This window comes from Triticum urartu, chromosome 2 (assembly GCF_003073215.2).
Source record: "Triticum urartu cultivar G1812 chromosome 2, Tu2.1, whole genome shotgun sequence".
NCBI classification, from domain to species: Eukaryota; Viridiplantae; Streptophyta; class Magnoliopsida; order Poales; family Poaceae; genus Triticum; species Triticum urartu.
Genome location: NC_053023.1, coordinates 748,356,086 through 748,382,311, shown reverse-complemented (window position 1 = coordinate 748,382,311; position 26,226 = coordinate 748,356,086). Strand labels below are relative to the sequence as shown.

Below are 26,226 nucleotides of genomic sequence, written 5' to 3'. Positions count from 1 at the left end.
CGCTTCCGCAGTCGGTCTGCGTTGGGTACGTAGACAACACTCTCCCCCTCGTTGCTATGCATCACATGATCTTGCGTGTGCGTAGGAAAAATTTTGAAATTACTACGAAACCCAACAATTAATCACATATCGATGTGAACTGGATTATTGACTCTAGTGCAAGTGGGAGACTGTTGGAAATATGCCCTAGAGGCAATAATAAATTGATTATTATTATATTTCCTTGTTCATGATAATAGTTTATTATCCATGCTAGAATTGTATTGATAGGAAACTCAGATACATGTGTGGATACATAGACAACACCATGTCCCTAGTAAGCCTCAAGTTGACTGGCTCGTTGATCAACAGATGGTTACGGTTTCCTGACCATGGACATTGGATGTCGTTGATAACGGGATCACATAATTAGGAGAATGATGTGATGGACAAGACCCAATCCTAAGCATAGCACTAGATCGTGTAGTTCGTATGCTAAAGCTTTTCTAATGTCAAGTATCATTTCCTTAGACCATGAGATTGTGCAACTCCCGGATACCGTAGGAATGCTTTGGGTGTGCCAAACGTCACAACATAACTGGGTGGCTATAAAGGTACACTACAGGTATCTCCGAAAGTGTCTGTTGGGTTGGCACGAATCGAGACTGGGATTTGTCACTCCGTGTGACGGAGAGGTATCTCTGGGCCCACTCGGTAGGACATCATCATAATGTGCACAATGTGATCAAGGAGTTGATCACGGGATGATGTGTTACGGAACGAGTAAAGAGACTTGCCGGTAACGAGATTGAACAAGGTATCGGAATACCAACGATCGAATCTCGGGCAAGTATCGTACCGATAGACAAAGGGAATTGTATACGGGATTGATTAAGTCCTTGACATCGTGGTTCATCCGATGAGATCATCGTGGAACATGTGGGAGCCAACATGGGTATCGAGATCCCGCTGTTGGTTATTGACCGGAGAACGTCTCGGTCATGTCTGCATGGTTCCCGAACCCGTAGGGTCTACACACTTAAGGATCGATGACGCTAGGGTTATAAAGGAAGTTTGTATGTGGTTACCGAATGTTGTTCGGAGTCCCGGATGAGATCCCGGACGTCACGAGGAGTTCCGGAATGGTCCGGAGGTAAAGATTTATATATGGGAAGTCCTGTTTTGGTCACCGGACAAGTTTCGGGGTCACCGGTATTGTACCAGGACCACCGGAAGGGTCCCGGGGGTCCACCGGGTGGGGCCACCTGCCCCGGGGGGCCACATGGGCTGTAGGGGTGTGCACCTTGGCCTATATGGGCCAAGGGCACCAGCCCCAAGAGGCCCATGCGCCAAGGGATAAGGAAAGGAAGAGTCCTAAAGGGGGAAGGCACCTCCGAGGTGCCTTGGGGAGGAGGGACTCCTCCTAGCCGCACCCTTCCTTGGAGGAAGGGCCAAGGCTGCGCCTCCCCCCCTCTCCCTTGCCCCTATATATATGTGGGGGGTGGGAGGGCAGCCATACCAATGATCTGGTGCAGCCCTCCCCTTCTCCCAAGTCCTTCTCCTCTCCCGTGGTGCTTGGCGAAGCCCTGCAGGATTGCCACGCTCCTCCACCACCACCATGCCGTTGTGCTGCTGCTGGATGGAGTCTTCCTCAACCTCTCCCTCTCTCCTTGCTGGATCAAGGCATGGGAGACGCCACCGGGCTGTACGTGTGTTGTACGCGGAGGTGCCGTCCGTTCGGCACTAGGATCTTCGGTGATTTGGATCACGACGAGTACGACTCCATCAACCCCATTCTCTTGAACGCTTCCGCTTAGCGATCTACAAGGGTATGTAGATGCACTCTCCTTCCCCTCGTTGCTGGTTTCTCCATAGATAGGTCTTGGTGACACGTAGGAAAATTTTGAATTTCTGCTACGTTCCTCAACAGCACTCATACATTGTTCACATGCAAAATGCTTCTGGGAAGAAGCATATGCTTGGTTTGGCCTCCGATTGCCTCGTCTTCATCCTGACTCATGGGCACGGGATATCACATGTGACCCTCGGTTTACTGATGATGACCGTGCCAAAATCACAACAATCATGTGGTCTATCTGGCATTCCCGGAATCGGATCAAGCACGGCGAAGAAGGGAAGAATCCTACAGCGACGATCAGGGCTACCAAGGAGGCGATTGCCCTCCTTCATCTTCCACGTCGAGATGCGATGATTTTTCCTGGTTTCGGTTGGAGACCACCTGATGAGGGACTCGTCAAGATCTCCACGGACAGTGCCTTAAATTTGGCAGATGGCAGGGGCGGTGCGGGAGGGGTGGCTAGATCCTCTTCGGCGGTCCTGGGAGCATGGTGCAAACCATATTTGGGTATTTCTGATCCCTTGATTATGGAGGGTTTATCACTGCGAGATGGGGTTCGTTTTGCTTCACTTAGAGGATTCTCGCATGTGGTCATGGAAACTGATTGCTTGGAGATGGTGACGCTCTGGAACACTCGCCACAATTCCCGGTCAATTGTGGCTCCTTTATTGTTAGAGATAGGAGAGCTATGTAATAATTTTACTTTATTTGATATTCAACATGTAATCAGGTCAGCTAATGTTCCGGCGCATCTTTGTGCAAAGCGCGCTTGCACTCTGAATGTGACCGATAGCTGGCTTGAGGAGACTCCTGGCTTTTTGGTGACCAGCCTGTTGGCTGACTGTCCCAAGAATGCCTTCATATGAAATAAATCTCTCTGGTTTCCCCGTAAAAAAATAATACAAGGCCTTTTAGATCACTATATATTAGTTTATAGAGGAAGTACTACTCAATTTGTTCGAGCCTTTTGTGTTGGTGAGTGAGTTGATTGTTTTTGTTGGCTATGACTACAAGAACAAAGGTGAGGTGCGTTTTGTTTACAGGCTAATCAGCGCTATTTGATCAAATGCAAGGAGTAACTTATTCTTTGTTACTACTCCATACCAATGCAAGTAGTAACTTATTCTTTGTTACTACTCCATACCACTGCTGGATTTTTTTTTGGGTGAAATATGAAACAGGCTGCAATTTGGAACTCGCTCTAGTAAATTTAAGGAACGTGGAAGGATAGTATTCAAACTAAGATATTCTGTGGCAAGCAATCACGGTCCAGTGACCAAATCATCAAACGGCACGGGCCGGTGAACACAACTTGCACTCTTTGTGGAGAGGTTCGGAATGTGGAGAGGCTAAGTTCATTTGGAGTGGTGTCTGTTTGTGGCTCAATGTCACTTGGGATCCTAAACACTTCTCTTAGTTTCATTGAATGCCTCGCTATGACCAACGAGACGTCCCGTTAAAAGTTTACTTTGGCGCTTATTTTTTTCCGGCTAAGCCTACTGATTGTGTGTCTAAATTGATTGCCATCTTACAGTAATGGTGACCACTCCCTAAAGCGCAGGACGTTGACGGCATTGACCTCATGACCTCCAAGGTTCGTGCATCTGCTATCTCCTTGTCATCAGCGCCTGAGTAGCTCTACCCTTTTATTTCATCCCTAGATGTTACTTGTGGCCTGCGTGCCCTTCTATTGCCATGTTGGCTCTGAACTTCTTTCAGTTATGTTTGTTGAATTTATGCTCGGTCGTACTATAATGCTGGTGTATGGCGCCATGCTTGGCTTTATTTATAAAGTCAGGTGATTGTATTTTCTCTTTAAAAATGCTTGTTATTTGTTTATACATGACAAGGAATAACTTTATTCTTTGCTTATACGCGACAAGGAATAACTGATTCTTTGTTTATGCGCGTCAAGGAATAGCTGGACAAATTTCATAACAGGGGCAAAACTGACATACTTGAACAGTTAATTAATCACACCAACTTGTGACCTCTTTTTCCTTCAGAACGAACACTCCGCATCCTGCAATCCCTAATAAACCCTACAATACCGCATCCTATTTGATATGTTAGGTGTCACGGTTCAACCAGTGCCTGGCATACCGAGAAGCATCACAAAAATCATTTTTTAAGGCATCATGGTTCGATCAATCAGCATGTACAGGAAGCGTGTACAGATTAGTCGATCAAGTCACTCGACTCAGTTTTTTATCATTATTAGACTATTCATAAGTATATGATATCTATGTTAATTTTATTGATGCCCCTTGCCCAGGTTTGTATTACAGATTATTAATAAGTATATACATATACTATGGTAAATTTATTGTACCTATTGCTTAACTCATGTTGACTCGTCGCATATCAACTCGTCGACCATGAGTCTTGACTAGTCACGACTAGTCAAGAGTCGCTACCCCAGAACGAACTCAAAAACATTGTGAGCAGGACATTAACAATTCAGTAGAGGCCTTGGGCATTACAAATAAAGATCAAATGCAATATGTAGCATATTGGTCCTCAGGTTCTTATCAGTAAGTATCTTCACAAAGACAAGAGGACCAAAGATAAAGATCAAAGTCCATTCTTTTGATAAGCTTGTCAAACCCCAAAACCATATGAACGCTAGAGAAGACAAACGTTCGGGCTTCGGCAAGGGGTGTAGGCACAACCTGGTACAACGTGAAATACTGAATCGTGGAAGAAAACTTGAGCAGCACCTTCACAGGTCGCGTGATCTCCTGGTCGAGGGAAACTAGAATGGATATGAAATCGGTGGTCTCCTGGCAAGAGCCGTTGGGGTAGTACTTGAGAACCCAGCGGTATCCTCCGATGGTGAAGGGGACTGAATCGATGCTCTTGCCAGTTGGGGTGTGTTTGGTGTCCGAGTAGCCGTCCAGCACAATCTGGTGGTACCCGCTGGATGACACCGCAGGGGATTCCATGTCTGGATGCCATGCCTTGCCCTTACGGAAGAAAGACGAGCCTGTATCTCTGGCCGACATAGTGAACCTGCAAAGTCCAGAAATATGAGATCAACTGCTTGTTAAATTGTTACTGCACCATTTGCATATACTCACCATCTTTCTACATGCATATGTCTGTTCTAAATACAACTTGGACAAAAAGATGAGATGAGATCGCCTACCGTTGCTATCTAGCTACTATATTACTGAAAAACGGACGGAGATCAATATGAAGTTTCAGAGAAGAGATCTAGTCTCTATATTATATTAGGGTGTGTTCGGTTTATGTCACGGGGTGGAATGGAACGGGTCCAACCCGCTCCTGGCCCTCGTTCTCGTGTTTAGTTGTCAAGTGGAACCGGAACCCATCCATTCCCCGAAAGCGAATATTCCTTAAAATCCAGAATTGAGTCTTCTTCCCAAATAAATCAAAGCTCGTTTCATCCCATTTTGTTTCTATGTGCTATTTTTAATACATCACAAGTTTATAGCGAACTAATAAGTCAATCTCGAAAAGGTGCTTTTGATAAGTTTTTTCTAGCAAAAGAATCAAATGATATTTCGATAACACTGTGCACAAAAAATAGCATGAAGGATGGCGTGATTTTTGCAAAATAATGTACTGATTCGGAGTTTTGAGAACAACTTTCTTATTAGATGTACTTCAGTACCAACAAGATACATATGTATTATAATAATTTTGCTTTGAGAATCGCTTTTTGATAAGAATCACTTCCTGCTAAATTCTTGCTTCCTTTCAAAAAACTGAAAATGGTTGTATTGAGGGCCTAATTTTTGATTTGGCACAGGCCCCATTTTCTCGCGTACCGCCCTGCCGCCAGCTGCTCCTCTCCCTCGTCTCCTCCTCAGAATCGGTTGTGGAGCAGCGGTCTTGAAGCTGGGCTAGGAGCGCGGCGATGGGTGCGGCAACTCACGGCGAGGAAGACAGGCGGCGACGTCCAGTGCTCCGGCGGCAGCCGGAGAGGCGGGCGACGGCGGCCGGCTCGGGTGGCAGCGGCGGCAGAAGGTGACGTTCCTAGCAGAGCAGCGGCGTCCCTCTCCTGGGCTAGTAGCGGCGCCGCCAGAAGCAGATAGCAGCAGCAGCTTGATTGATGCTAGATCTGTGTGATTACATCGGTGGATTGATTGATGCAAACCTGATCCACGGAAACGCCCCCCGATGGCCGCAGTGGCAACGCGAGTCGCGGTCGCCGGCAAGACCGAGACTGACGGAGTGACGCCGGCCGCCGCGTGGTCGATCGGGGTGCTACTGTCTGCTCTCCTTCCTGGGCTTAGGGTTTAGTAGTAGTACAAATTATTTTTTGTCATGCTACTTCTTCAGTAGCTTTCTTCGTGAGGAGTAGTTGGGCCTTTCAGTCATTTACACAATGTGAATTTAAATTGGGCCTTTTCAGTGGCAACGAGAAGATGCACATCGATCACCTGCAGCGAGCCTGAAGCTCGCTTCGCCTTAGTCCGGCCCAATAAACACCTCCGTCGCATCGCATCGCAGCAGCCAGTTCGTTGCACCAGCCACTCCCTATTTTCTAAAAAAAAAGGCATTCCCTAATTTTTCTCTAAAAATAGCCAGCCGTCTCTTTTTTCGGGGCCAAATGGGAGTTTTATTCTGAAAGTGTTTTTCTAAGCTTGAACTCACATGAGCTCGAGCAAACAGTAAAATCAAAAAATTGAAAAAAAATATTTTAAAATTTTCAAGCAAACATTGACCAATGTTTTGATTTCTTGTCAACTTTCATCATAGAATGACGTTCGTGGAAGACGTGGCAAAAAACCATGATTGCCATCCGATGATGAAACTTCTCAAGCAATCAAAACATTTGTGAATGCTTGGTACAAAAAACTTCATGATTTTTTGAATTTTTCAATTTAATTGTTCACCCAAGCTCACACGAGCTCGAGCTCTGTTGAACCACGTCCGTTTTATTTCATTATAATAGGGTTATAATTAAGAGACAAAAGGTCCTCAATACATGAGGGTCTTCTATGCATCCATGCAACAGTAATGTTTGTAACAAGCCAGTTGATCTGCTACCATATTTTGTTCTCATCTAAGCTTTTGGGAGCAAACTCTATCTTCCATGAGTGCCTTGATCTCAGCAGCAAAGTGCCTGTAAGTAGAGCGAGAAAGATTACACCTATCAGGACGGATAACGCATCGGAGAATTGGTCTGGACAAGAACCGGCATGTCCATGGGTTGTATGGACAACGTCATACCTTGCATTAATGCATGTATTTCAGCCTCCAACGCTTCGTTGAAGTTGAAGATGAAACGGTATACTGCAAAGATAACAACACCGCCTTCTTGTCGAAGCACCATGCCTGCAGCAGTTGCACCATCCTGGATAGAATAGAATGCGTCCACCGAAAGGGTTGTCTAGCCCACTGGCGGTGGAGGCCAGGGCATGGGCGTATTCAACGACTTCCCAGGGAATAGACAAGGAGCGGTTACCACCTCCAGCAGCATCTTTCCCATTAACATTTCCTCCGAGCTAAATTTTGTGCAAGATGCAAGGACTTGAAGTAGTTATCTAAGCAATCGACCGTTGCCTCGATTCGTGGTACGTCTTTGCAATGAACAAGTTAATGTCAGTCCGCAATTGCCAAATACGCCAAGTATTATGATCCTATCTCAAACTTGTTCACTGCAAAAAGTTTGTACCAACGGTTACCACATGCAGTAACCAACGGCTCCTCCCCATTATCAATTAGCAAGTCTTTCATAGGAAGTGGCCAAACCGTACGCACGGAATCCCATGGTACTCTGCGTGGCTGCATGAAACTAGAGCATGAAAACTTTCTTCTCTTGTTTCCCACAAAGTGGAGAAGTGCCATGTTTGGACCAGCGATGAAGCACGTTGCATTGATGCATCTTTAATGGAACATTTACCTTCTAGATACAACTCCAAAGGGAGCGATCTCTTTTTGGGTGGCTGCTCCACGAGAAAAAAAAATTCATCATGCGCTGTTGTGGCTAACTTATATGCACTCTTTCCCTCAAAAAAAAAACTTGTATCCACTCTTAACAGTACCAAGCAAGAAAAATCTGCCGGTTTCGAGAATGCTCTTCCAGACACTACAACTTCCAAGCTCCCAGAGCATTAAGAAATCAGAGGCCCAGTTAAAATCACAATTCCTTTTTGGGTGTGATAGGGCAAAAGTCATGGTCACATGGAATGCAAGGGTCACGCCATGTCCATCAATGATCCGGTCCCCACTCTCTAAATGATTATGTGCTTTACCAGCTCCAAGCCATAGGCAATGTCCTTCCACAGTGGCGAAGAATTGCCAAAGAAAGCCGAATCGAAAATGTTACCATTTGGGTAGTACTTTGCTCGGAGGAGATGAGCGCATAAACTATTCAGGGTTTGATCAAACGGCAAGCCTATTTGGCTGGCAAGCCTTGGTTAAAAGCACGCATAATGCAAAACCTCATACCACCCTTCGATTTTGGGAGTCACATCTTATCCCAGCTTCACCAAGCCATCTTTATTTTTACCTTTCGTCAATGCTTCACCAGTATTTGTAACATTATTCATGTCAAGTCCTCACACGACAATTAGAAAAATGCTCATCACATATGTGGGTATTGCCTGGGCTACTGATTTAATAAAAAAATATTTATTTCAGAGGACGTGTATTGCTCACTCAAATCTTGGATTCCAAAATATGTTTTGAATTTCAAATTTTCATGGATTTGGAAAATGTTCCCAAATTTCAAAAATGATCATGGATTTGAAAATTGATCTTCTATTTTAAAAAGTTCAAAATGTCAAAAAATGTACATGAACAAAAAAATTTGAATTTGAAAGTGTTCTTAGATTTTTTTCAAAGATGTTCATGAATTTGAAAAATGTTATCAGACTTCACAAGACTTCATGGATTTTAGATTTAATCTCATATTTTCAAAAAGTTCCAAATCCAAAAATGGTCCATAAAATCAAAAAATGTTTTAAAATTTTATAAATTGTTAATGAATTTAGAAAATGTTCCCAAATTGGGAAATAGATTCACGAATTTTAAAAATGTTTCCAGATTCAAAAAATGTTCATGAATTTGTATAATGTCCTCATATTTTAAAAAAATTGCTCCAAGATTCAAAATATGTTCCTGAATTTTAAAAACAAAAAAGGGCAAAAGAAATAAAAAATCAAAAAGAGGAAAAAGGGGGAAACAAAACTAGTAAAAACAACAAAGTAACACACAAGAAAACGGGAAAACCAGCTAAGGGACGTTCTAGAAATTTCCCCAAGGTGGTGGGAAAAAACAAAAGAGATGCATTGGGCCTGTACAGAAAGAGTGTGTGAGGGGGTGTGTTTGTTGACTACTCGAAATCACTAGGTAAGAGGTACCCTTTGCAAAGGTCACTCCCACTTCCTCTGAGGATGACATATGACACACCACATGTGTGACACTTGTTGCAACCGAAGAGTTTCATGCTTTTTTCGTAGATTCGTTCCTTCAAAATGATTTATCTATTCAACAATGTGTCCAAATCACGAACTATTATCATCGTTGAGTTTGCGTGTTGAGATCATCAAAACTAGACCCATGTATGAAAAAAAATCTTCGAATAAACAGAAAACCGAAAATAGAAACCAAAAACCAAAACAAAAAAACCGGAAACCGAAAGCACAATTGTGCTTCACTTTTTTCGAGAAGCACAACACAATTGTACTTCACACGGTACATAATTGTGTTTTTTCACTTTTCAGGAGCATCGTTTCTTTCACGTGGAAGGATAACTATGATTTTCACTTTTAAAGAAGCATAGTTCCTGCTACACGTGGTGCACAATTGTGTTGTTCACTTTTCAGAAAAAAAAAGCACCATTTGTGTACTCTCACATGATGTGCTTCACATGGAGAAAACAAGAACCAGTGTTTTTTTCAAGAAAGTATAAAAACCAAACAAAATTTGTAAACCCCAAAATACACAAAAATGCATGCAGAAAACAAAAAAACCATGCTTCCGCAGGTGCCTCCAGTGCGTGAATTGTTGCCACGGCTGAGTGCAACACTTGGGGGCGCTTGCGTGTTGTGGAGTCCACCAAAATTGACCACTGTTGAGCCCCTTAGGGGTATCTGTTAATTAGTTGCTCCGATTATCTGTGTGTTGAATAGGTTTTGTTTGCCCGTTTGTTGATTATCTACCGCACTATTTAGTGTTGATATTAAGGCCTAGAAATTGATATTAGCATTGGGCAACCCGAATGTCCTTGTTTGGATATTATGAATAACCATTGTTTGGATGGTTAGGGAATTGCCTTGCTGAATTGGCCCAAAATATTGGGTAGCCCACTCTCGCGGGCCACCTAGCTATTCCCGGATTCGAGGCTACGAGCTCGACTTTGTCATAGTTTTTTAGCCCTTGCTTATTTTGTGATTTGATAATTTGTCACTTCTTACATTGTAATTCATCTGTTGCCACCTTTTACTTTGTAATTTCATCTTTTACCATTTTTCACACAAAAACAATACTTGCAAATGACTGACACAATATATGAATAAAACAGTGGACCAAAATACCCCTTTGTGTTAGTTTGACTAGTGATTCCAGCCAATTGAAATCGAATCGGGAGGGATGAACCTTTTCACCACCACCGTTGCCCTGGTGATGGCCCCCTCCCCCCTCCTTGTCCTACTCTCCTCAAGTTTGTCGACGATCGCGCTACCGGGGTACCAACTTTCGTCGGTGACGTGGGGCACACTACTCCCCGCCCCGTGCGGCTCACTACCAGTCTGGCACCACCCCATGTTCTTGTCCCTGTTGTCGGTTGCTCACGGTTGTCGCCACTGCCTCCGGTCGATGGAGCTCTATGAGCATAACTAGCGTGCACTCCCGCTGATGCAGGTTCTGGTGCCCGTCCACATGACTAACAGTTGTGGGGCGACGACCATGGCGTAGATCGTTGAAGGGAGGGGCAGAGTAGGGCTTGGTTGGGAATGGCAGGCGCTGCCTCCAACCGCCATCATCTAGCGTTGTTGAGGGCGAGAGGTGAGGATGGTCAGTCTGTAGGTTAGTGATATTCTAGTCATTTTACATGCGAACCACCTGAAAGGGGGAAAAAGATCAAAGTGCAAAGTAAAAAAGCAGCAACAAATGAATTACAATCTCCACTACTACTATTAAAAACAACCAAGTTGTGGTAGAAACATTGAATATCAGCTATTCGTTATCTTAGGTCTGATAGCCTACATTGCTCCAATGATGTTGTACCCATTAAAGCATCGTAATTAGCAATTAAGCAATGTACTAATTAGCATTCTAAAAAATAAAGATTGTCACCCTAGTTAGCATTCCAAACTTAAATAGTGTATCAATCGATCAAAGTACCATAATGAGCAATCCAAAAAGAAACATCGTAATTTGGAATGTTCTCAAACCAGTCGACTTGATCGAACCCTAGAGTACCGTCAGAGATATCGATGTTCACTTCTTTGCAAGACTGATTAAATAAATCCGAAGAAGCAAACGATATTCCCTCAAAAAGGGAAAAAGAAGAAGCAAAGCATATAGAATAATAAAAAAAATCTGAATTTTTAATTTTTTTATTCATGCGTTTCATGTAGTGATCTAAATGGTTTTAGATTAGTCCGCAGAAGAAGTACTAATGTAAAAAAGCGGCAAATTATCAATGTGCAAAGTAACTAGCGGCTAAATAAAAGGGAAGAAACCTTGGTCTTCTACCTGGCCATGGGCCGGGCTTGGGCCGGGCCTAAAAAAACCCATGGCAGAAAACAGGCCCTCCCAGGCCCTACCATCGGGCCTATTTCAAGCCCAAGCCTAGCCCATATGGTAAAAAGCCCTGAAAATCCTTTAGAGCTTAGGGCCGTGGGCCGGACCTCCTCCTTAAAATGCCAATATGCCAAGCCCAAACCCATCCAAGCTCTTCTGGTGGGCTCAAAACTCAGGCCCGAGCCCGGCCCACGGGCAAGCCCATCGGCCTAGGCCCTGGATTTTAGGGCCGACAGGGCCGGGCCGGAGATGGCCAGGTGGTCTGCTATTCGGGATCGAGCGCTCCTCCTACCGGTTCGCCGACGCTCCAGGGGAAAGGCGAACTTTAGCCGGAGTAGCGCAGTGCTTCCGGCGGCGCAGGTCAGCCCCTCTCCGTGTCTCTTCTCTCCGGCGGATCCCCTCCTCCCTCGCGTGCGCGCACCTCCAGGCGCCTCCGCCTCACCCACCCCCGCGCCCATCTCCCCGCTCGCTCGCCTCCCCGCACCCCACCGCACGCCCGCGGCCTCCCGTGGCACAAGGCACGCCAGCCTCTTCCCCCCGTCGCCGCTTATTCCTCCAGCCCCATGGCCACCATCCCCTAGCCCCCTCCCTAACCCTACTCAGAAACCCCTTGTGTGCTAGTAATCTGAGATTCTCTTACCTTTTGTAGGTCACTGGATTTGGGCATGAATCCCCAGCAGGAAGATCCAAGGTACCTACGTATTTGATGTGCTTTGTGCGTGATCTTGGTCTGTTAGCCTTAGATGTGGATACAAAATTTGCTTTCGGGTCCTTTTGATGCTTGAATCTACAATTTGTCGTTTCATTCTTTCATATGCTGCACAAATGATTCATTCATTCATGTGCTGAACAAATGCACATATAGTCTACGATCGCAGCAATAATTGGTATAAGGTTGCAGAAAATTCCACAAACAAAATTTGTGGTACCAACCACGCCATGCCACAAGGGTATATATCCAATTTGATAAAACCATCACCATACTTCAGCCAAGCTAGGAGGAAGCTGTCGGAAGTAGCTGCGATAAGTTCATTGTTCGAGTCCACTTCTGACTGCTGCATATTGAATAAATGTTCTTGCAATTGAATATGAGTAGCCGGATGCACCTTCAGAATTGTCTCATTTGTTTCTCTAGTGGCACCTAAATCTTTTGCAGCTGACAATGATCGATACTTATAGCTATGCTAGAAAGCGATGCAATAACTCCTTCGGGTAGCTTGCTGAGCACAACCACTTCCATAAATTTGGCAATCAACTATATATGGTTATCACATAATGAACTCCTGGGTCCCACTGCTACTTAAGATTTCTATCTCCTGTATTGTTCATACCTCTGCCCTTGTACAAAAAGTAACAACAGCCTGGGATCTTAAATCAAGCTTCCTTGCTGGATCAAAAGGCCTGACAGTACCAATTTGAACTGTCAACCATTTCAGTGGAGCTGTGAACTCCCATGAGGTGCACTGCCTAATGAGAATTGTATCTTGCATTCCCTTGCACCAATTAAGATTCCCAGTAACCCACATACCAGATGGATCTCTGGATCCACTGTTCAGACCACTCTTCATGATTTGGCATTGCTTGCAAGGTTATAGAAGAATCAAGGATATTGCAATTTGACATGGTTCGAGAACTACTCTGTATAGCATCACAGAACATATGCACCATATGTTGCTCCTCATCATATCCCGGACTGAAAGCATCTCGACCCCATGGTTATGTGTCCGCCAGGCAAAGTTCTGTGTTGCACCTAAGTGAAGTCACGAGCTGGAGGGATGACCATGGCAATGACTTTGGTACCTGACCTGAACATGGCTGTTCGGGAGGACGTGGTGGTGGCGGCAGTATTGAGGAATGGCGGTACTTGCTCCTCGGAGTCCAGCGCACTCGGCGATGAGGGATTGGCACCTTGGAGACCCACTTGATGAGGTGTCTGGGTTGCGTCCGGATTCCTTCCACTTCAAGCCTTGTGTCGAACACCTCGACTGCCTGGCATTGCTGTACCTTCCCTGACACTGAAGAGTGGCCGCACAAGTATTTGTTGCAGGAATTGACATCAGAATAGGCTGGGCATCCTCAACATTGGAGCTTGGCATGGGCGATGATGAAGTTTTGGTGAACACCTTCTAGGTGCTCGTGGGGGCGGTCCCCGCGAAGGGCTGGACCCCTGTAGGTGTGTCAACAGTCGCTGTGGATGACAATGGCGTTGCTGCTGTGGTGAGGGTCATCAAAGTTGTGTTTGACACCTTAGAGAGGGACGGTGCCGCTGGCATGACAAAAGATTGCCAAGGGCTCGGCATAGGTGTACACACGATGGAAATATTGCAGCATGCGTTGTAGATGTTCCTGCCATGCAGGGCGTTAGGCGCGCACACAGCCTCGCATCCAGATCGAAGCTGGACCGAGGTCTCCACCCAACCATTTCCTTGGAACATAGCAATCATAGTCACACCACAACCATAAAGCTCAAAGACCTGCCAGAGCACGGCCTCTGTCATAGGATAAATCATGTGGCTGACGGAGACATGGATGGCGCTGTTCATGGTCACCTCCTGGTTGTTCTGACATTTCGCCAAACAATTAGTGTCCAGAAACCAGTTTGTAGCAACTTCCAACCGATCTGACCTCGGATCGGTATTACAGCAGTAGAACAAGATCCACCACCAACCTATCGTCGGAATTACGGATCAAGGCCGGAAGAGCGCGAGGAACGGTGGCTCTGAATACCAATTGTAACGAACGTGCCTCTCTCATACAGATTAACACCAGGAACTAGATACAAGGTACAGATTACACGAGTAATTGGAGGAATTAGACGAGGAAGAGCAGGGAATCAGGGTAGGCAACAAGAGGGAGGGAGGGAAGGTCGTACGGACACGAGGGAATGGAGAGGAACCGAGGAAGAAGAAGAAGGCCTGAAGCTGCTTTTATTATGTTCGATGCCTTTCTGCAGAGAAGCTGTCGCTTATATCCTAATCCCTTGTATCTCTCTTTCTCATCTCTTGGACGCAGTTGCAGTCAAAGCCCATCACCAGCCCGGCCCGTGGCCTATCCCATGACAGGTTTGATATTGGGGATAATTCAATTCCATGGCCCTGAATATCAACATCCAAACAGAGCAAAGCCTCCTCCCACCGAAGCCAAAGAGAAACCAGGCAGCCTTTTTTCAATGGCTGAAATGAAGGGCAGAGATGCTTCCTTGGAAGCTTTGAATCTGCTAAAGGTATCCCCAGGTAATTCTGGGGGAAGGTTTCCACCGAAACAGCCAAAAACTGAAGCAATTTGAACACTCTCACATGCCTCTAGGTTTATGGGGACAGAAGTCGACTTGGAGTAGTTGATCGACAGTCCAACTATGCCTTGAAAAAGCTTCCAAATTCTCCTTCAGTAACTTGGCATTTTCCTGGTCTGCTTCCATAACAATTAACATGTCTTCGGCATCTTGGAGCACGAGGTGAGGTTATTCAGGTAAAACAGAGTGCCGCAGTAAACCTCGAGAAGCAAACTGCTTAATTGTCTACTAGAGAACGTCCAACTATGACCAGTAGTGGGGAGAGCGGGTCTGCTTGCCTTAAACCCCTTTTCAGATTGGCTCCACTTTTCCTTTTTCTACAATTCTGGATTGAATCTATGCCATAGAAAGAGTTGTCCGCAATGCATCTGTCCCAACTGATCCTCATCAACAAATGACTTAGGCTTTGTTCGGTTGAGGTGGATTTTGAGGGGATTGGCAGGGATTGAGGGAGATTAAATTCCCTACAAGCCAAAATCCCCTCCAATCCCCTTGAGAAGAGGATTAACCGAACAAGGCCTTAATGAAATACTGTAATCTGGCTGCAAGTACCTTAGTAATCCACTTATTTGGTCAATCAAGAAAGGGGGTCGGTCTTAAGTTATCAGGGGTGTTGGTGTTGTCTTTTTTTCGGCAGCAGAATCATAAAAGATATGTTTATTCTGTCAAGCTCCACTGTTCCCTCAAAGAACTGATCAAGCAAGGCAAGTGTATCTTCCCTGATTAAGTCCTGAAAAAAAAAATCCGAAGTGAAGCCATCCAGCCCAGGGCTTTTGCCCCGGTGTATATTTTAGATAGCCTTTATTATTGGACGCTAATAATGGCTGGTCTTTTTGTTCTTCTGAGAATTCATGACTGAAAAAACTGTTTTATATGTATGTATATGAACAATGTTCATGATGAACACTTTTAGTTACCCATTTGATTTTCCTCTCTCTTGAAAATCTGTTAGGGTCATGCATTTTTCTTGTTGTATAACATCATCCACTTGAGCATCAACCAAAGAAAAATGGACGAGGCTGAGTTTTTGTTGTTTGTCATTCTTTTTAGAGAGAATCCAGAGAAGCTAAAGTTGACCAAAGTGTTGACTGAGGCAGTGAAGTGTGCACAAGCTCTCAAGACTGATGAATTGATTGCTGACACCAGAGTTAAGGAAGCTTTTGCAGAGCTGGTGAATGAAGTGTACCCGCGTCTACCTGAGAGCCTACAGGATCAACTGCTTGTTGACTTCAAACTCAACATCCTCCGTCGAGCGCAAGAGAAAAATACTCCTCCGGCTGAGTTGATGGATGGTGAACAGAAGAAGAACTTCCTCAGGAAAAAAGGAGCTCGTACCAATACCTTGTGGATTATAGAAAAGCTAGTCCTGTTAGTCGGCGTATGCTGCTTCATGTACCTCATGAGCTTCTATGTCACTGGGTACTGAACACACAAAGGTATGCCTAAAGTTTATTTACAAGTACAATCAAACTGCTTCTTTTTGTCGAATATTATGTTGTTTGTATTATATAATTCTTATGGTGGCTAGAACACGTGTACCTCTATGCGCATGTAACATCTTTCTTAGTGACCTGATTGTTGTTTATCTGCTGATACACAGGGGGAAATGAATATTTGCACATGGGGATTCAGTTGCTTTGGACAAGGACAACAACAATCTTTCAGCGCAGCACAAGGATGGGCTCTGCTCTGGTCGCATGTAGAATTCGCATGGCTGGAGAGGTAGTGATGTAGATGTGTCTGTCTCGTGCGTCAACTTTGAAGTGAACCTCTAGAAATATATGGCAGTGTGGCGTCGTCTTGTTATTTTTTTCATGTTGCAAGATCAAGTCTTGAACTAATGGTTCTGTTGCTGAATCTTTCAGCTGATTAGTCCTCTTAATCAGTCAAGCTCCAAGGTGGTTTGAGATATTTCGACATATGCTGGCACATCGGGCATTGATAGCATGTGACATTCACATTGTTCAGTTTCTGTTGAATTTTTCATTATTGTTCTACATTTGGGGCGTGCGATGCTTTCAGGGTGTGTTTGAGATGATGCTTGTGACTGTTTTTCCTCGTTTTTTGAGGTTGCGCCCGGACCCAGGTTATTGGCAGCATAAATACTTTATGAGAATCCTAGTGCTGCACGATGATGAGTAATTTAGAATCAGACTGGGTTTCAGGATGTGTCAATTGCAGTGGTGGGTTTTGAAATTAGCTTCAGCTGATATAGCGAACTGACACTGGGTTATTGTAGTAGCTTCAGTTGATATAGCAAACTGACACCCATACATCTCTGTTTAGGCAGTAGCTTTATCTGATATTCTCTCTCCTGAAGCTATTATGCAGTGGAAAAATTGTTCTCGAGATAAAGCTATCTCACCTAAATCTACGATGCTATATTCAAAGTTCAGACATGTAAGATGGGTTATAAGATATATTAATAGGTTATTGTGCATGGATTTGTAGCGGTCACTTAAATATTACAAAAGATATCTGAATGTGACATGTGATTCTTCAGTGACGTTACATGGGTGCACTTCAGAATATTCTCCGGTTGGAGTTATATTAGAAGGCATATCCCCCGCAAAATAATAATAATATTAGAAGGCATGTAAGCACATTCCTTTTTTTTCTCTATCTATATATCTCTGTAATATCTTGTATTTTGGAGAAAATATCTGTTGTACTCATTAGTGCCGATTCATTTATCCAAAATCTGTTATCAAACTGCCAACATTTTCAACTTACCCGTAGCTCACATATCTTGGGATCTTTATTGATTTAAGTAGGTCATGCTCAAAAATGTCTTGCCAGGATTTCGCACATGTGATGTCATCTGATGTCTTGTTATACCATTGGTCTAATTGTTTGTTACTAGATTCTGAATTTTCTTCTTGGTATCTTGTAGTTGTTTGATCATGGTCATGCCGGAAGTTGGGTTCAGAAGCAGGAAGAAATTGTATCCTAGAAAGAAACTAATGGGACTAACTCGCTTTGAAAACAACGTTGTTGCAATGGTTTACCTGACCGTGGATGTGCAAAGGAAGGTCCTAAGTTGTTTTTGAGTTTGATGATGCTAATGAACAAGATGTTTTGACAGTGATCTCTACTGTTTCCGTATATCATCTGAATATGTTTTCTAAGGCCGTTTGATGCTCAACACAAAGACCGGTTTGTTTCTAAGGAGTATCTTAGGTTGACGTTCTGTTGTTTCTATGCTGCAATCAATGTGCATTTGCATCCCCCTGTTGCTGATCATGATCAAAATCCCTTGGTTCCAAAGTTTTCGTGTGATGGCAAATAAATGTCCCTTGCTCAACACTGTTTCTTTGCAGTGTGCTTTCGGTTGGATTCTACCCTGGGCTTCAGTTTAATTTGCAGGCTATACCCGGGTGAAGTGCCTTCGCTTGGATGTTGCAAGTGTCACATATGCCGCCACTCCTAGTGGTCTAATTGCTCCGTGAAGTAGGCAGACACCCGACCGACTTGGAGGGCAGCACCCACGATCTTGACAACACGCTTGCGGAACTGTGAGACCTCAACAAGGTGGCTGCTCGTGAGCTTAGCTCTGCTCTTCCGTTGTGTGGTGTTTTCTTGTGTCACCGATGAGATGAAACATAGTGCAGCATGCTGTCCTGCTATAAATTACGACCACTTGATCACAAGTGAGGCTATTCATCATAAGCAGCAGAAAATAATCACATTGGCAGAACCCGTCTCTCACTCACTCAAACCACCTCCAAATCAAGCTCCCTGTAACATCTCAGTTGTCCTCTAATATCCCAACTCGTACATAAGCTTTACAAATATATACATATGGAAATTGTAATGACCACATATCATTGTAACCTTTGGATCGGCGATAGGTTGCTAGGAATGATCTTAATTTATAGGTGCGTGCCTATATGTGTTATTCATGCTTTTTTATGCAAGTTAGTTGATGGTTATCAGAACATTGTGTGCATGCATTCATTCAACTCCATGCTTTCTTTATGCAAATTAGTTGGTGGCCAACATCAAAACAGGCATGAACATTATTGCATGCATTCATCCAAGATGACCTATATGTATCAATGGACAATATGCATGTAAATTACAGGGATGCCTCATTTTATTCCCTTTTTGTGAAAAGGCAAAAGTATATACTCCCTCCGTCCCAAAAATTTTGTCGTCTTAGATTTGTCTAAATACGGATGTATCAATTGATACTACATATGTATTTAGACAAATTTAAGACAAGAATTTTGGGATGGAGGGAGTATTAAGTAACACAAATCCTTACAAAAACACTCTTACAAAAATGGAAACATGTTGGGGAACGTAGTAATTTCAAAAAATTTCCTACGCACACGCAAGATCATGGTAATGCATAGCAACGAGAGGGGAGAGTGTTGTCTACGTACCCTCGTAGACCGTTCGCGGAAGCGTTATATCAACGCGGTTGATGTAGTCGTACGTCTTCACGTCCGACCGATCCAAGTACCGAAAGCACGGCACCTCCAAGTTCTGCACACGTACGGCTCGGTGACGTCCTCGCCTTCTCGATCCAGCAAAAGGGGCGAAGTAGTAGATGAGTTCCGGCAGTACGATGGCATGGTGACGGTGTTGGTGAAAAACAATCTCCGCAGGGCTTCGCCTAAGCACTACGAAAACTATGACAGAGGATAAACTAGAGGAGACAGGGTTGCCGGCACACGGCTTGGTGTTTCTTGATCTCTCTTTGGTGCTAGCCCTGCCCCTCTATTTATATGTTGAGCCCTGGGGTCGAAACTTGGAGTAAAAGCCTTCACAAAGTCGGTTTCACCCGAAAGGCAAGAGTCCTTCTCGGACTATGGCGTCTGGCCCCTGGACTCCGCAAAACTTCCTTTTGCGCTTTCCAAAAACCTTGTGGGATTTCCCCTTTGGCCCAAATAAAGTGTTCTCGTACCCAAACATTTCGGGAAACATCCGGAACCCCTTCCGGTGATTTCCGGAACCCTTCCGGTGATCAAACACTATTATCCCATATATCAAACTTTGTCTCCAGACCATTCTGGAGTTCCTCGTCATGTCTGTGATCTCATTCCGGACTCCGAACAACATTCGGTCACCAACATACATAACTCACATAGTACTATATCGTCAATGAACGTTAAGCGTGCGGACCCTACGGGTTCGAGAACTATGTAGACATGACCGAGACACCTCTCTGGTCAATAACCAATAGCGGGACCTGGATGCCCATATTGGCTCCTACATATTCTACGAAGATCTTTATCGGACAGACCGCATAACAACATACGTTGTTCCCTTTGTCATCGGTATGTTACTTGCCCGAGATTCGATCGTCGGTATCCAATACCTAGTTCAATCTCGTTACCGGCAAGTCTCTTTACTCGTTCCGTAATACATCATCTCACAAATAACATATTAGTTGCAATGCTTGCAAGGCTTATGTGATGTGCATTACCGAGAGGGCCCAGAGATATCTCTCCGACAATCGGAGTGACAAATCCTAATCTCGAAATACGCCAACCCAACATCTACCTTTGGAGACACCTGTAGAGCTCATTTATAATCACCCATTTACGTTGTGATGTTTGGTAGCACACAAAGTGTTCCTCCGGCAAACGGGAGTTGCATAATCTCATAGTCATAGGAACATGTATAAGTCATGAAGAAAGCAATAGCAACATACTAAACGATCGGGTGCTAAGCTAATAGAATGGGTCATGTCAATCAGATCATTCACCTAATGATGTGATCTCGTTAATCAAATAACAACTCTTTGTTCATGGTTAGGAAACATAACCATCTTTGATTAACGAGCTAGTCAAGTAGAGGCATACTAGTGACGTTTGGTTTGTCTATGTATTCACACAAGTATTATGTTTCCGGATAATACAATTCTAGCATGAATAATAAACATTTATCATGATATAAGGAAATAAAATAATAACATTATTATTGCCTCTAGGGCATATTTCCTTCAGTCTCCCACTTGCACTAGAGTCAATAATCTAGTTCACATCGTCATGTGATTTAACAGCAATGGTTCACATCACCATGTGATTAACACCCATAGTTCACATCGATATGTGATCAACACCCAAAGGGTTTACTAGAGTCAGTAATCTAGTTCACATTTATTATGTGATTAACACCCAAAAGAGTACTAAGGTGTGATCATGTTTTTCTTGTGAGATAATTTTAGTCAACGGGTCTGTCATATTCAGATCCGTAAGTATTTTGCAAAAATCTATGTCTACAATGCTCTGCACGGAGCTACTCTAGCTAATTGCTCCCACTTTTAATATGTATCCAGATTGAGACTTAGAATCATCTAGATCAGTGTCAAAAACTTGCATCGACGTAACCCTTTACGACGAACCTTTTTGTCACGTCCATAATCGAGAAACATATCCTTATTTCACTAAGGATAATTCTGACCGCTGTCCAGTGATCTACTCCTAGATCACTATTGTATTCCCTTGCCAAATCAGTGCAGGGTATACAATAGATCTGGTACACAGCATGACATACTTTATAGAACCTATGGCCAAGGCATAGGGAATGACTTTCATTCTCTTTCTATCTTCTGCCGTGGTCGGGCTTTGAGTCTTACTCAACTTCACACCTTGTAATACAGGCAAGAACTCTTTCTTTGACTGCTCCATTTTGAACTATTTCAAAATCTTGTCAAGGTATGTACTCATTGAAAAACTTATCAAGCGTTTTGATCTATCTCTATAGATCTTGAAGCTCAATATGTAAGCAGCTTCACCGAAGTCTTTCTTTGAAAAACTCCTTTCAAACACTCCTTTATGCTTTACAGAATAATTCTACATTATTTCCGATCAACAATATGTCATTCACATATACTTATCAGAAATGTTGTAGTGCTCCCACTCACTTTCTTGTAAATACAGGCTTCACCGTAAGTCTGTATAAAACTATATGCTTTGATCAACTCATCAAAGCGTATATTCCAACTCCGAGATGCTTGCACCAGTCTACAGATGGATCGCTGGAGCTTGCACATTTTGTTAGCACCTTTAGGATTGACAAAACCATCTTGCTACATCACATACAACTCTTCTTTAATAAATCCATTAAGGAATGCAGTTTTGTTTATCCATTTGCCAGATTTCATAAAATGCGGCAATTGCTAACATGATTCGGACAGACTTAAGCATAGATATGAGTGAGAGAAACTCATCGTAGTCAACACCTTGAACTTGTCGAAAACCTTTTGCGACAATTCTAGCTTTGTAGATAGTAACACTACTATCAGCATCCGTCTTTCTCTTGAAAATCCATTTATTTTCTATGGCTTGCCGATCATCGGGCAAGTCAACCAAAGTCTACACTTTGTTCTCATACATGGATCCCATCTCAGATTTCATGGCCTCAAGCCATTTTGCGGAATCTGGGCTCATCATCGCTTCCTCATAGTTCGCAAGTTCGTCATGGTCTAGTAACATGACTTCCAGAACAGGATTACCATTCCACACTGGTGCGAATCTCACTCTGGTTTACCTACGAGATTCGGTAGTAACTTGATCTGAAGTTACATGATCATCATCATTAGCTTCCTCACTAATTGGTGTAGTAGTCACAGGAACAGAATTCTGTGATGAACTACTTTCCAATAAGGGAGAAGGTACAATTACCTTATCAAGTTCTACTTTCCTCCCACTCACTTCTTTCGAGAGAAACTCCTTCTCTGGAAAGGATCCATTATAAGCAACAAATGTCTTGCCTTAGGATCTGTGATAGAAGGTGTACCCAACAGTCTCCTTTTGGGTATCCTATGAAGACATATTTCTCCGATTTGGTTTTGAGCTTATCATGATGAAACTTTTTCACCTAAGCATCGTTGCCCCAAACTTTAAGAAACGAAAACTTTGGTTTCTTGCCAAACCACAGTTCATAAGGCGTCATCTCAACGGATTTTGATGGTGCCCTATTTAACGTGAATGCAGCTGTCCCTAATGCATAACCCCAAAACGATAGTGGTAGATTGGTAAGATACATCATAGATTGCACTATATCCAATAAAGTACGGTTATGACGTTCGTACACACCATTATGCTATGGTGTTTCAGGTGGCGTGAGTAGTGAAACTATTTCACATTGTTTTAACTGAAGACCAAACTCGTAACTCAAATATTTTACCTCTGCGATCATATCGTAGAAACTTTTATTTTCTTGTTACGATGATTTTCCACTTCATTCTGAAATTCTTTGAACTGTTCAAATGTTTCAGACTTATGTTTCATCAAGTAGATATCCCCATATCTGCTCAAATCATCTTGTGAAGGTCAGAAAATAATGATACCTGCTGTAAGCCTTAATATTCATCGGACCGCATACATCAGTATGTATGATTTCCAACAAATCTGTTGGTTGCTTCATTGTTCCGGAGAACGGCGTTTTAGTCATCTTGCCCATGAGGCACGGTTCACAAGTACCAAGTGATTCGTAATCAAGTGGTTCCAAAAGTCCATCAGTATGGAGTTTCTTCATGCGCTTTATACCAATATGACCTAAACGGCAGTGCTACAAATAAGTTGCACTATCATTATTAACTTTGCATCTTTTGGTTTCAATATTATGATTATGTGTATCACTATGATCGAGATCCAACGAACTATTTTCATTGGGTGTGTAACCATATAAGGTTTTATTCATGTAAACAGAACAACAATTTATTCTCTTACTTAAATGAATAACCGTATTACAATAAACATGATCAAATCATATTCATGCTCAACGCAAACACCAAATAACACTTATTTAGGTTCAACACTAATCCCGAAATTATAGGGAGTGTGCGATGATGATCATATCAATCTTGGAACCACTTCCAACACATATCGTCACTTCACCCTTAACTAGTCTTTGTTTATTCTGCAACTCCCGTTTTGAGTTACTAATCTTAGCAACTGAACTAGTATCAAATACTGAGGGTTTGCTATAAACACTAGTAAAGTACACATCAATAACATGTATATCAAATATACTTATGTTCACTTTGCCATCCTTCTTATCCGCCAATCACTTGGGGTAGTTCCGCTTCCAGTGACCAGTCCCTTTGCAGTAGAAGCACTTAGTCTCAGGCTTAGGACCAGACTTGGGCTTCTTCACTTGAGCAGCAACTTGCTTGCTGTTCTTCTTGAAGTTCCCCTTCTTCCCTCTGCCCTTTTCTTGAAACTAGTGGTCTTGTCAACCATCAACATTTGATGTTTTTCTTGATTTCTACCTTCGTTGATTTCAGCATCACGAAGAGCTTGGGAGTTGTTTCCGTTATCCCTTGTATATTATAGTTCATCACGAAGTTCTACTAACTTGGTGATGGTGACTAGAGAATTCTGTCAATCACTATCTTATCTGGAAGATTAACTCCCACTTGATTCAAGCGATTGTAGTACCCAGACAATCTGAGCACATGCTCACTAGTTGAGCGATTCTCCTCCATCTTTTAGCTATAGAACTTGTTGGAGACTTCATATCTCTCAACTTGGGTATTTGCTTGAAATATTAACTTCAACTCCTGGAACATCTCATATGGTCCATGACGTTCAAAACGTCTTTGAAGTCCCGATTCTAAGCTGTTAAGCATGGTGCACTTAAACTATCAAGTAGTTATCATATTGAGCTAGCCAAACGTTCACAACGTCTGCATCTGCTCCTGGAATAGGTCTGTCACCTAGTGGTGCATTAAGGACATAATTCTTCTGTGCAGCAATGAGGATAAACCTCAGATCACGGATCCAATCCGCATCATTGCTACTAACATCTTTCAACACAATTTTCTCTAGGAACATATCAAAATAAACATATGGAAGCAACAACGCGAGCTATTGATCTACAACATAGATATGCTAATAATACCAGGACTAAGTACATGATAAATTAAAGTTCAATTAATCATATTACTTAAGAACTCCCACTTAGATAGACATCCCTCTAATCCTCTAAGTGATCACGTGATCCAAATCAACTAAACCATGTCCGATCATCACGTGAGATGGAGTAGTTTCATTGGTGAACATCACTATGTTGATCATATCTACTATATGATTCACGCTCGACCTTTCGGTCTCCGTGTTCCGAGGCCATATCTGTATATGCTTGGCTCGTCAAGTATAACCTGAGTATTCCGCGTGTGCAACTGTTTTGCACCCGTTGTATTTGAACGTAGAACCTATCACACCCGATCATCACGTGGTGTCTCAGCACGAAGAACTTTCGCAATGGTGCATACTTAGGGAGAACACTTCTTGATAATTTAGTGAGAGATCATCTTATAATTCTACCGTCAATCAAAGCAAAATAAGATGCATAAAAGATAAACATCACATGCAATCAATATAAGTGATATGATATGGCCATCATCATCTTGTGCCTGTGATCTCCATCTCCGAAGCACCTTCATGATCACCATCATCATCGGCGCGACACCTTGATCTCCATCGTAGCATTGTTGTCGTCTCGCCAATCTTATGCTTCCACGACTATCGCTACCGCTTAGTGATAAAGTAAAGCATTACATCGCGATTGCATTACATACAATAAAGCGACAACTATATGGCTCCTGCCAGTTGCCGATAACTCGGTTACAAAACATGATCATCTCATACAATAAAATTTAGCATCATGTCTTGACCATATCACATCACAACATGCCCTGCAAAAACAAGTTAGATGTCCTCTACTTTGTTGTTGCAAGTTTTACGTGGCTGCTACGGGCTTAAGCAAGAACTCATCTCACCTACGCATCAAAACCACAACGATAGTTTGTCAAATAGACTCCGTTTTAACCTTCGCAAGGACCGGGCGTAGCCACACTCGGTTCAACTAAAGTTGGAGAGACAGTCGCCCGCAAGCCACCTATGTGCAAAGCACGTCGGGAGAACCGGTCTCGCGTAAGCGTACGCGTAATGTCGGTCCGGGTCGTCTCGTCCAACAATACCACCGAACCAAAGTATGACATGCTGGTAGGCAGTATGACTTATATCGCCCACAACTCACTTGTGTTCTACTCATGCAAATAAAATCAAACCATAAAACCTAGGCTCGGATGCCACTGTTGGGGAACGTAGTAATTTCAAAAAAATTCCTACGCACACGCAAGATCATGGTGATGCATAGCGACGAGAGGGGAGAGTGTTGTCTACGTACCCTCGTAGACCGTTCGCGGAAGCGTTATATCAACGCGGTTGATGTAGTCGTACGTCTTCACGTCCGACCGATCCAAGTACCGAAAGCACGGCACCTCCGAGTTTTGCACACGTACGGCTCGGTGACGTCCTCACCTTCTTGATCCAGCAAGAGGGGCGAAGTAGTAGATGAGTTCCGGCAGCACGACGGCGTGGTGACGGTGTTGGTGAAGAACAATCTCCGC

At 43.4% G+C, this 26,226-nt stretch overlaps 1 protein-coding gene across 1 annotated transcript; it reads left to right on the top strand.

The window, feature by feature from the left end:
• Window positions 1-11,687: 11,687 nt before the first annotated feature.
• Window positions 11,688-16,851, top strand: LOC125538538. Its single transcript, XM_048701822.1, has 4 exons — window positions 11,688-11,920; window positions 12,210-12,251; window positions 15,903-16,288; window positions 16,453-16,851. Exons 1-3 carry the CDS (start codon window positions 11,688-11,690, stop codon window positions 16,276-16,278), a joined length of 651 nt encoding a protein of 216 aa, XP_048557779.1. The 3' UTR covers window positions 16,279-16,288; window positions 16,453-16,851.
• The last annotated feature ends 9,375 nt before the right edge of the window (window positions 16,852-26,226 follow it).

What these genes read in the sequence shown, in the direction of transcription:
- LOC125538538 (XM_048701822.1), top strand. Translation starts at nt 11,688, where the DNA reads ATGCCAAGCCCAAACCCATCCAAGCTCTTCTGGTGGGCTCAAAACTCA. An exon ending in CAGTGCTTCCGGCGGCGCAG is followed by an intron (nt 11,921 to 12,209) that starts GTCAGCCCCTCT and finishes TACCTTTTGTAG; the next exon opens with GTCACTGGATTTGGGCATGA. An exon ending in CCCCAGCAGGAAGATCCAAG is followed by an intron (nt 12,252 to 15,902) that starts GTACCTACGTAT and finishes CATTCTTTTTAG; the next exon opens with AGAGAATCCAGAGAAGCTAA.